General features: G+C 44.9%; 1 protein-coding gene across 1 annotated transcript in view; it reads right to left on the bottom strand.

Moving 5' to 3' along the window:
- The window catches only part of LOC311240583 (voltage-dependent T-type calcium channel subunit alpha-1I-like), a gene marked incomplete at its 3' end in the record, with an annotated part of 344,683 nt that overhangs the window by 101,882 nt on the left and 230,129 nt on the right, over positions 1–12,672 (bottom strand). The window contains 2 exon segments of the mRNA XM_084329158.1: positions 4,280–4,431; positions 8,213–8,405. Of these exon segments, the coding sequence (XP_084185284.1) occupies positions 4,280–4,431; positions 8,213–8,405 (345 nt within the window).

Raw genomic sequence — 12,672 nt, forward strand, 5'->3', positions numbered from 1 at the left:
GCGCGAGCGGCAGCGCGGGCAACCAACTTGTGGCTGCTGTTCCAACGCACTTGTGTTGGGCTGCGGTAGCAGTGGAGCGCTATGAAATGCGCTGAACCAAAAAGCGTAACGTTATTATGTTTCGCGTTTTTAACAACCAATGAACCAACTACCAGATTCACTTGTGTATAAACAAAGCCCATACAGTTATGAAATGCGCTGAACTAGAAAGCGTAATGTTATTATGTTTCGCGTTCCATTGATTAACGCCATTACCTGCTGTGCTGTAGGAAGCAGAGGTACAGTAAGTTACAGTAGGTGTAGGTTACATGTTTAATCAAAGCCCATACAATTTTTTAGATGAATGATTGTGGATATAATATAGAAAACACATCATTATGATATTGTCAGAGGGAGAGGCATGACTTCGCGACAGCCATATTAGACACTCACTGTACATCAGTGTGGAACTGTAACGTTATATGTTATTTCGCCCGTGGAGGCTGCTGAGCCTGAAGCGCCAGCGGGGCGACGCGGTGGTTTATCCCCGGCTTTCGTGCGCCGCCGCCGGCTTGATACAGCTTCAGCAGCAGCAGCGGCGGTGCTCTGTTGTAGGAAGCCCTTCAATGACAGCGGCGCGCTCTCATATTTTGCGAATGCATAAACTATACCTTAAATTATGGCTATGTGTCTAATATGGCTGTCGCTTATCAATGACTTCGCGACAGCCATATTAGACACATCGCCATAATTTAAGATATAGTTTATGCATTCGCAAATATGAGAGCTCTGTCATTGAAGTGGGTGGTGGCAGCATTACTAACAGTAGTGATTTTTATTGTTTTGTCATGACCAAACATAATCCCAACATAGATAGGAGGTGTACTGTATGTCAAATGTCGGTCATGTGGTGGAAGAGTTTAGTACAGTCACACAACAGAACACCGCTGTAGTACAGTCACACAACAGAACACCGCTGGTTCGACCAGCGCTTCTGCCGCGCCGCAAGGGCGTGTGCTAGTGGATTGATTGATTGGCCGTGTGGCCAATCAGAGAAACGCTGAACGAAAAGCTGAACACAAGTTGGTTGCCTTTAATATTCACGCCTCAGGGACGGCTGGTGTAAATGAGCTAACAAGGCTTCCTTACCTTTTAAAACCCTTATTGGGCTTATTTCCACAGCCCAAACACAGTAGCACAGCTACCACTCACATTGTATTGTTGCGAGTGACATGATTTGTGACAGTGACAGTGAGTGTTGATCTGCTGATCATTTGGGCTAGATTCATTCAGCCCTCACGCCACTGACTTCTGGCCAATGACAGCGGGCGTACATAGTAATGGTTCGATACATGAGTGAGTGACAGGCGTTGTGGCATGCCCAGTCGATTTGCTGATCACTTGGGCCACTGAAACAAGGCTGGAGTTAAGTAGCTAACTTGCTTAGCTAGCTGTAGTGGCTAAAATTTAGCCGCTAAAAACTGAATTGAGGAAGAGCCATCAAGCTTTGAGTTTTTAAGCCTCCCTGGAGTTTGTCTCATCTTGACACTAGGGCGTGTTTTCTTTTGCCTTTGATTGGCAGCAGGACGTTTATCTTTCTGAAACTAACTTAGTCTGCTAATGTGGATTATGATCGTTTAACATGGAAATACAAATGCTAAAGGAATGCTAATGCATTCTGGAAAACCTACAGAAATTATTCTTATGTCTGCAAATACTGGGTGAGTCAAACTATTTGAATGAGCATGCTGTTTTTTATTGGTGCGTGTACTCATGCGCGCGCGTGTGTGTGTTAGGGTGACCATATTTTGATTTCCAAAAAAGAGGACATGCCCCCCCAGCCTCGAGATACTTAATGATACTCAGGCATGCGTTGCTCATGGGACGACTGGTTGCACTATGTTTTAATGACGCCGCGCGCGCGCTCCCGCGCATGCACATAGATGTTCCCTCGCATAGCACAGACTAAAGACAGTGCCTAATTGCCTCTACGAATGGAATGTAACACATTTCATTCACAAGTTTTGTGTGAATGTATCTGAGAACGTATTTGAACACACCTGACGACCGGCCATATTGTTATGCAAAGTGATACTTAGCGAGTTGGCGCATCAGTCTGGGGGCAGCGCATTCCTGTGTGCACATCCGTGCATGTGCGTGCTTCTGCTCACAGACTGGTTGCACGGCGTGCAACCCCGTCCCATGAGCAACGCATGCCGATACTCAACGTTTACTCAAAGATGCATTATTGTTTTAATATATTTAAAGTATGCCTCCTCTCTATGGATATACAATTATTATTTATATTATTTTACTGTATATAACACAACACTATCTCTCTATAACCAAAGACACACCAAACCAAAGTTAACAATCAGCATGCTTGATGATTATGCCTAGAATTATCTGACATCTCAATGGCACAATAATTACTTAAAAATCAACCTGTAACAAAATAATAGCTCTCTTTTCAAGTCTTACTGGACAAAAATAAATAACAAAATATATGAAATAATAGAAAATATCTTTTTCAGACAAATCGTTTTTTTTTCCATGTTTCAATGAGATATTATGCAATGGTTTCTGCTGTCTCATTTGGTGTATTTAACCTCGATTCATTTTGTTTGCATGCCACCCATCTTCCAGTCAAAGTACTATTATGATTGGGAATATTGTCACTGCTCCGTGGTTACTCCTAGTCCTGTCTGTAGAAACACCACAGTATTGGATTTGATTTGAGTGCTTCATGTGCGACATCAATCGGGTCGAGTGGGGCGCTATAACACATTGGCTTCGGATTTAGTGCGCGCACTAGTGAACTTCGCCTCCCATTTGTTCCGACGGGTAGGTACATTTGGAATTTCTTCTGCAGTTCATCTGTAAAAGTACATTCTTTGGCATTGTGAATGTGAGCTGCGCTCCACTCTGTCCCCTCTTCCTCTGTTTGTGTGTGAGTGTAGTTGTAGAGCCGCCCACAAAGCTTCTCAGGGATTACGTCACACACGCAACAGATTACCGTAGTATTCTGTGCAATGCGCCAGTCAATTTAAGTATATGCAAACGGTCCGTGAAAGCCGGACATTTTCATGCATTTATAAACCCCCCCCGGACGGCCTGGACAGGGCGTGAAAAGAGGACATGTCCGGCCAAAAGAGGACGTTTGGTCACCCTAGTGTGTGTATGTGATTGGGAGACTCGCTGTAAGCTTGGCTATTTTTCCACCTGCCATGATGACGTTGATATTGCATATTTTGTCAACTGTCAGTCTCCGGGCGGCTAGGTGGTGTAGTGGGCAAGGCGCTCGCCATCAACGCTGGAGACGCTGGGTTCGAATCCAGCTCTCGGCGTTGCTATCAGCTTGGCTGGTCGTTCATACTAACACAATTGGCAGTGTTAGGGGTGGGAAAGCTGATGGGTGGGTCCTGGGCGTTGTGGACAGCGACCCCTACAGTTCGGTCGGGGCGCCTGCACAGCGAGGGTAGGATCTGGAGGGAGGTAGTGTGACCTTCCACACGTTACACTCTCCCGGTGAGAATCTGCGCTGCCAGGCTGGCTGCCGGCTGGCTGCACATGCGTCGGAGGAAAGCATGTGACAGTCTCCGGCCTCCCGGACCAACAGTAGGGGGGAGTGCGCAACAACCAGGAAGGGGGTCGGGAATTGGCATAACGACTAAAAACAGTGGGATGGGAGAAGAATCTGAAAAAGGAGGGGGGGAAAAGATAAAAAAAAAAAAACTGTCAGTCTCCAGGCTTGTAAGTGTGCCTGCTGTTGGGATGACCTATTCATCTGCATACATTAAAAACATGTACAGTAAGTGCGCCTGTTGCTGGGGTGCTGACTTCTCTATTGCTCAGCCCATAAGCTATTGATTGCTTTAGGCGACTCATAAGTGCGTCTGTTGGTGTCTCCAGCTGTAAGGCATCTTGTTGTGCTTTTGACCATAGGTTTAGATGAAATGATAAAGCTCACATCCTGAGCCTGTGTAATGCATTTGATTGACAGGTCATAGACGTGGCTGTGACAAGCTTGTCTAGTTGACCCACCAGCCACAACTGATAATGACAGTACCAGTGCCCTGCAATAAACACACACTGATAATGACAGTGCCAGTGCCCTCCAATAAACACACACTGATAATGACAGTGCCAGTGCCCTGCAATAAACACACACACATGCTGTATATTTCCCTCCGTCCATCACCTGACACACTAGCACACTAACACACACACACACACACACACACACACACACACACACACACACACACACACACACACACACACACACACTCAGTCTTACACGTGGCTGGTTGAAGTGCTCCAGAGACATGGTGATGACGTTGATGGCGATGATGAAGGTGATGATGAGGTCCAGGTAGTGGTTGGTGCACAGCGTGTGGATCATCAGCCGGATGTTCCCATAGGAGTTGAAGTAGGGCAGCTTCTGGGCCTCTGGCAGGGGAGAGACAGGGAGAGGAGGAGGAGGAGGAGGAGGAGGAGGAGGAGGAGGAGGAGGAGGAGGAGGAGGAGGAACACAGATCAGTGAAGCCTTTATCCTCAATAGACCTATTATTTTGTACTAGTACGTTTGCTACTTTTAAAGATAGAACTGACCGTTCCATTTCCTAGGGGACCGTGTGCAGTCTAAGAGACCTGGGTTATTTGAACTGGTCTGCTGTCAGTGAGCTGTACGTTACCGTACTGAAACATACTTGAAACAAATAGCCCTACAGAACCTAATTTAAACACCCAATAGTCAGTCCACATGATAACAAGTGGTGATGTTATACTGTATGTGTACGTAATCACAATCTCTATGGTCTACAACGCCGGCTACTTTGTTTTCGGCCATAGTAATGTTTTAAAGTTTAGTAACAGAGGACTTCATCAGTCAATTTACACAAGGTAAACTTGAATTTATCTTTCTGCATACAGTATATACGCACACACATGCGCACATAAACACACACACACACACACACACACACACACACACACACACACACACACACACACACACACACACACACACACACACACACACACACACACACACACGCACACACACACACACACACACACACACACACACACACACACACACATTTTATAGTCGGAGACTACGGTGCAGCACTGTACTAGCAGTTTGTTTATGTGCTGTGACTTGCTCAAGGGCACTGTGTCAGTCACATCAGGCACAGCAGATGGAATATCAGCCACCCTCGACTTGCAACACGGTCTCATCAGAAAATGTAAATAAAGTACTTATCGACCACAGGAAAAAAGGTACATAATGTACGCTATGTTATTTTGTTTATTGTTTTCTGAAAATGTAAGATATATGTAATATAATGTACTTATTTGTAATACATTTTCGATACTATACGAAATAACTATAATAATGGCTATAACATAACATACATTATATGTACCTTTTTTCCTGTGGTCGATTAGTACTTTATTTACATATTTTAAGCAAAATAGGGCTGTGAGTTGCCAACTCTTAAGTGTTTTCTAAGACAGTTTCAATCCCTTAGATTGAGCATGTCGTCTACTAGTCTCCTAGACAGCACCCACTGTCTCTCTCACACGTGGTCTACGTTACGGCATAACATGTCATGAACTCGAAAAGGCACTCGTAAGTCAGACAGACCGGTGTGTGCCTGTATTTTTAACGGCTTCATTTGGGAGAAGTCCTTGGGGATTGTGGTCACTTGGATTCTACAGACATCAAGTCAAGTCAAGTCAAGAGTTTTAATTGTCACGGCATACAGGTATACAATGAAATGCGGGTGGTCTTGCCCGCAACGATGTGCAATACAGTGGTACATATAATAGAATCAAAAGAAGAAAACAACATTGTGCAGTAACAGGTAGCAGGTAACATGGAGTGGCATCTCGGTATCTGTACATAGTTATTTACAGAGCATGTGTGACATGCTAGTTAGCTTTGGTAGTGCAATACACTGTTCCTGTTATTCTAATTTAAAGTGTCCTTTCCTTTGGCCATAAGTGTGCGTGTGTGCGACATGAGTGTGTGCCCGCTCATGTTAAAGTGTTAAGTGGCTGCTCGTGTGTGAGCGTGCACAGTGTGCGTGTCGTGTGTGTGTTCATGTGTGCTTGTGTGTGGACAGTTCAATCAAAGACATCCTCTGAATTAAATAATTATAATAAAGATAAATACAACAATATTTGTATCATTAACAATTAAGTTTTACATTTATAGTATATATATTATATATATATTTTTTTTATCAATCATTTAAAGGAATACAGCAACTTTTTGGGAAATTAGCTTATTTGCCATCTACCCCGGAGTTAGACAAGCAGATATATACCCTTTTCTTCTCTGTACATGCATTCAGAGTAGGGAACACCCGCACCGTTAGCCTAGCTTAGCGTAATTCACTGGAAGTAGATCTGCCCAGTTAACCTAGTTCCCAACAGTCACGAAATACACTCCAAATACAACTCCGTTGTGACCTGTGTATTTACCACGTGGAGAAAAAAAAATATTAGACATTTTCGTTGTAACTGTTGTAACTGTTTCAACCCTTTCACTACCACACTACCAAATGTTAACCCTTTCACTGCGACAATACAGAAGGTTAACCCTTTCACTGCCACATGACAAAGGGTTAACCCTTTCACAACCACACTACAGAAGGTTAACCTTTCACTACCACACTACAGACTGTTCTGTAGTGTGGTAGTGAAAGGTTAACCTTCTGTAGTGTGATAGTGAAATGGTTAACAGATTTTTATTGAAATTTGTATTGTGTTACGTGACTTTATCCATTTATTTGTCCTTCCTTTACACATCCTATGAGTTGGAATAAAGGTTTGAAATCAAATTAAATACACAACGATGGACGAGAAGATTATATAATGGTAAAAAGGACAAAACCAAATGAAATTTCAGATTGTGTCTCGTATCGAGCAGTTTGGCAGAAAAGTTATAACCGACTACAAAGCACGGAGCAGAACAGTCTCCAGTTGATTTGCATGCATCAGGACAACCGTTTAACAATTCTACTTTTGCCTGCGCCAGAAAAAAACATTGTTAAATATTTGACCTGATGCGTAGAAATCAATTGGAGACTTTTCATGCTCTGAACTTCAAATGCCATTTCTTCATTCTCTGCGCTCTCACAATGTAAATGGTATCGGACTGCTTGACGTCAAAGGAGATATACCATAGCCATACCAGTGTGTGTGTGGGGTTGACACTGTGGGAGACACCAAATTGTCCTCCCTTCCTTAAATAGCCTTTAATCTCTGGGTTTGTACTGCAATGTAAACCTTTACATTACAAGCCACATTACATTCAAGTACACGTGTTGTGTTTGTCTGGTGTCCTAATTAAACCCTGTCTAGACGAAGGATACATCAAAGCTAATAACCCATGTCGTGTCTACTCATGTGTCTACCCTCCTCTCCTCTTGGTCTCTGTCGCCGCTGTTTCTCTCCTCTCCAATCCCCCTGTTATCTCTCCCTCTCGCTCTCTCTCTCTCTCTCTCTCTCTCTCTCTCTCTCTCTCTCTCTCTCTCTCTCTCTCTCTCTCTCTCTCTCTCTCTCTCTCTCTCTCTCTCTCTCTCTCTCTCTCTCTCTCTCTCTCTCGCTCTCTCTCTCGCTATCTCTCTATCTCAATAAAAGCTCTTGTTATTATTACTGGGTGCTTCCCAGGGTGAGCCGTGGTGAGCAGGCTGCAGCATTTAGCATTTATCATCTCCTGAATAGTAAGCGGAATGTGTACCTAGTGTGAGTGTGTAATGTTGATTGCACCCTGACTCAAATAATTGTATATTGCTTATGTTGGAGAGTTAGACTGGTTCCTGTGCACCTCAACATGGTTATAGAGCATGCAAATGACACTGTCATGTCAACAACCATTTCTGGCGAAACACTATGGTTTGTATTCATGGTCTTTATGATAGTACATTTTTATTGGTGTCCATTTTCCCTATGGGCCAATACAATTTATCTTATCTTATCTGAACTTTTGACCATTGACCATTTTATGACTGTTAAGAATTCCCTCCACTACTCCCCATGCTCTCCTTCCTCTTCTCTCCAACTCCTCCTCTAAACCCTTCTCTCCTCCCTGTGCCCTCCATCCTCTCCTCTTCTCTCCAACTCCTCCTCTAAACCCTTCTCTCCTCCCTGTGCCCTCCATCCTCTCCTCTCATCTCCAAACTCCAACTCCTCGTCTAACCCCTCCCTCCTCTCTTACGCCTCCTCTTCTTCTCCATGCGTCTCTGGCGTTTCTCCTCCCTGCGCTTGGCCTCCTCCTCCTCCTGGTTCCGTCGGCACTTGTGGAAGTTCTCCACCACCACGCCCACGAACATGTTGAGGACGAAGAAGCTGACGATCAGGAGGAAGGAGATGAAGAACAGCAGCATCCACGGGTTGTGGTTGGTCACCGGCTATAGGGAGGAGGAGGAGGTGAGAGAGAGAGAGAGAGAGAGAGATAATCGAGGGGAGGAGGGGGAGGAGGAGAAGGGAGGGGGGTGAGAGAGAGAAGGAGGAAAGATGGATGTTTGAGGCACTCATGATTCATATTATCATTCCACCAAGCCTTCACAGGATTAACCCTTTCACTACCACACTACCAAAGGTCTCTCTCTCTCTCTCTCTCTCTCTCTCTCTCTCTCTCTCTCTCTCTCTCTCTCTCTCTCTCTCTCTCTCTCTCTCTCTCTCTCTCTCCCCCTCTCTCACCCTCCCTTTCCTCTTTTCTCTCTCTCCCTCTCTCACCCTCCATCTCCCTCTCTCTCTTTCTCTCTCTCCCCTCTCTCACCCTTCCTCCCCTCTCTCTCTCTCTCTCTCTCTCTCTCTCTCTCTCTCTCTCTCTCTCTCTCTCTCTCTCTCTCTCCTCTCTCTCCTCTCTCCCCTCTCTCACCCTCCCTCCCTCTCTCTCACCCTCCATTCCTCTCTCTCTCTCTCTCTCTCTCTCTCTCTCTCTCTCTCTCTCTCTCTCTCTCTCTCTCTCTCTCTCTCTCTCTCTCTCTCTCTCTCTAATTTATCTCACTCTGCACTTCCTTATTTATGTTCAGAGAAGAGCACTTTTGACCACTGACGCATGTGGCAGATTGCGCATTATAAACCCACCAACAACTCTCCCCAAACACTGATTAGCTCAATAACTTGTATGCCCACTTGACAGGGACAATCAGGAGGCGCCCACCAAGGCTGCTCTCCTGCTAACCTCCAAACCCTAGCTCTCTCCCCCACCGATGTGTGTGCCACACTGAGCAGGACTAATGCATGTAAAGGCCTCTGCATGCTACAGAAACTTCAAAGCAAACTGCAACACAACATCGACAAAGCAACAGTGTTTTAGACACTCTGCCTTTATGCTTCTGCAACATCAACGCGCAAAGTTAGTTTAACTAAAGTTAGTTTAGGTTCGTGTTAACGTTAGATAATGTACAAAATAAACGTATTTCCGGTGATTTTAGACGTCGCTCTTTTATTTGAAAACCCCCGACCGGAAGTGTTATAGTGTCTGTTGCTAGCAGCTTAACTTTCTGTGCTTTTCGAGCTAACGTTACCGTAACATCATTAGTTTCCAATGGAGAGGACCTCGGCTCACATGCAGCTCAAACTACCTATTGGAATAAATTAATGATTGATGTTTAACTTGTCCCTGTGTGTGTCCCAGTCATTTCGACTAGCAAACGTTGTATTTAACGTTACCTCAGGATGGATACCATTGTATTTACTTGGTTAGCTATGTAGCTAATGTGGATAGCATTTTGAATAGACCCAATGCTAGCTGGCTGGCTACAGCTTTATTTACTAAATTATGGAGGCTTTTTAATCGTCAAGGTAAGAGAGGGATTTGTCATGATCAAACTGAAGGCGTATGCTATGGAACATATGTGCTTGGGTTTTCAGAAAAAGGCGAGCTATGTGACGCTAATTATTTAGCGTCAACGCTGGCTTCAACAATGGAGGATATTATTCTCTGCGGGACCAATATTATTCTATGACAGCCCCGCCCCCATTCGCTAACCAACCAATCACTGCTACGCCAATATCACGCAACGGTTGTTCAGATTAGATTCTGGGGACATGTACGCAACGTCCAAGCAACACAGTCTACAAGACCCTCTAAAACAACCGCGCTGAAATCACGCCGATGTTGTGTTGCAGTTGCTCTGAAGTTTTCTGTAGCATGCAGAGGCCTTAAGGCAGCTGGCCCTGATGGCACCCCCGGCTTGTGTGCTCAGGAACTGTAACTGTTGGTCTGGCCCTCTTGCCCTCACCCCAGTCATTATGAAGTGCTTCGAGAGCCTGGTCCTGCTCACCTCAAATCTGGCCTTTCACCCTCACTGGATAAACCATAAATCCGCCTACCGTTAGAACAGGAGCAACGGAAGATGCCATTTCATCAGCGCTAGCATTCCACCCTCTCCCACCTGGATGAGAGCAACTCCCATGCGAAGATCGTGTTGTGCAGCTCAGCATTCAACACCATCATCCCCTCCAACTCATCTCCAAACTTGGTGATCTTGTAGAAACCAAGGACCTCAACATTAACCCCTCTGTCTGCAACTGGATTCTTGACTTCCTAACCAACCCAGTTTGTTAGGATAGACAATCTCACCTCCTCCACCCTCACCCGGGAACACCTGCATCCTGAACACCGGCAGAGCAAGGCTGTGTGCTGAGCCCCCTCCTCTACTCCCTCTTCACACACGACTGCACTCCTTTACATGGCACCATTATCAACAGTGGTGGGCCTCATCAAAAACAATGATGAGTGAGCCTTACAGGGAGGAGGTCCAGCACCTGGCAGTTGTGGTGCACCGACAATAACCCTCAACACCAAGAAAACAAGGAGCTCATTGTGGACTTCAGGAAGACATATCAACAGGACTGTTTATGGCTGGGCCAGCTGTGCGCGCTTCCCAATGGGGGCGAGCCAAGCAAGCAGCGTCACACACCTGAGGATGGTTGCAATCAGCTCGTCGGGAGCGGTTAAGTGAGCAGACTGCCTTCCACTCGTTGCCAGTTCGTACCGTGTCTCCGGTGAAGAATGTCGTGCCGTGTCGTGTTTCTGCTTGGAGGGTCCTGTGTTCCCGTGGAGAATTCCCCTTGCTATCTCCGTTCCTTGCGTTTCCTGGTTCTTATTGCCCGTCAGCAGTTTTGCTTGGTGAGTCATGGACTACCCTGAACTTTCTCACATTTATACCTTACTGGACTCTGCTCTATCGCCTACAGGATTGTTTACATTTATCCTTTGAAGGGACGTTTGGAATTCTACGTTACTGGACTCTGCTCTATCGCCTACGGGCTTGTTGACATTCACCTTAACTCATTCTGCGCCAACCATGTAATATACGTGTTTGCTCACCAACCGTTGAGCTCCAAACACGTAATATTACATTTTTAGATTTTATTATTCTATTTAATATTCTATTCTATCGATGTGAAATCATTGTTGGATCAAAGTAGGATTGAGGTCATATAGTCCTTACCTTTACTAGGAGGTATCCCAAAAAGAATATTCCAATTGTCTGATCACGATTTCCAGTATTGATGTCCATCGGGTCCCAGACATGAAATGGCACAAAATATCCATGAAGTGTGCTGAACGCGTTCCAAAGTGCTCGGATGAAGCGATTCACTTGCCTGAGTCCAAATTCTCACCTGGACTATATATAATGTAACACACAGTGTGAAATAAGGTTACAAAGGGTGGGCGATACTGCCACCTAGCAGGATTCGGCCGGCATTGCACTCTCGGCATCTCAGAATGAGTCCCAATGATACACCGAGGTCCGTGAGACTGTATAGAATAAAAAAATTAATAACTATATTCAATTTTATATACTCGGGTTCTGGCGCTCAACGGTTGGCGAGATAACCCAACTATAGTCATGGTTGGCTGTGAATGAGTCAAAGGGTAAGTGTTGCATTTATTCATTGTGTGAATAAATTACGCCTTTTTGGCTAACGTTGATACTGTCTTGTGTTGTGCTTTTGGGGTCGCTTACAAACCGTAACAAGGCAGAGTTAGAACGTGTCTCCAGCTTAAAGTTCTAGAGTGTCCACATCTCCGAGACCTCTCTTGGACCCTCAACACCTCATCACTGGTCAAGAAGGCTCGCCAGCATCTCTGAAGACACTTGGGAGAGCCCACCTGTCTCCTCAGAGTCTGGTAAACATTTACAGGTGCGCCGTAGAAAGCATACGGCAACTGTACTGCCTCAGATCTGTTCCAACGTGTGCATTGACGTCTCTTTGACGGAGGCAACCGATTTGTTAGCGCAGCCAGGATATACATTTAACGTATGTTCAGATGGATAAAGCAATGATTTTATTCAGATTATTTGATTATTGCCACTTCCACTAAATGTATTAATCTAGCTACTAACTGGGGAGACTAATAAATTACAGATAAAAGAATATAGCAGGATGATTGGTTATGATAGTTAACCTCACGTTGAACAGGGATTCCAGGTTAAACTGGTCAACCCCAGTCCTGTTGCAACTGCTCAGTCTCCGAATAACAGGCGTTATTTGGACCAACTGACCACATATATCGAATCGAAATGAATATTAAAACTGTATAATAACGATCCTAAGTCATAAGTTAAAACAGCTAAGGGGCTGCCGAACTATGCCCCTTAGCTGTGATATAATAACCATATACCATGGCCTGTCATGAATATTTATAATTCTGTA

Source organism: Notolepis coatsorum (assembly GCF_963971535.1).
Source record: "Notolepis coatsorum genome assembly, chromosome: 14".
NCBI lineage: Eukaryota > Metazoa > Chordata > Actinopteri > Aulopiformes > Paralepididae > Notolepis > Notolepis coatsorum.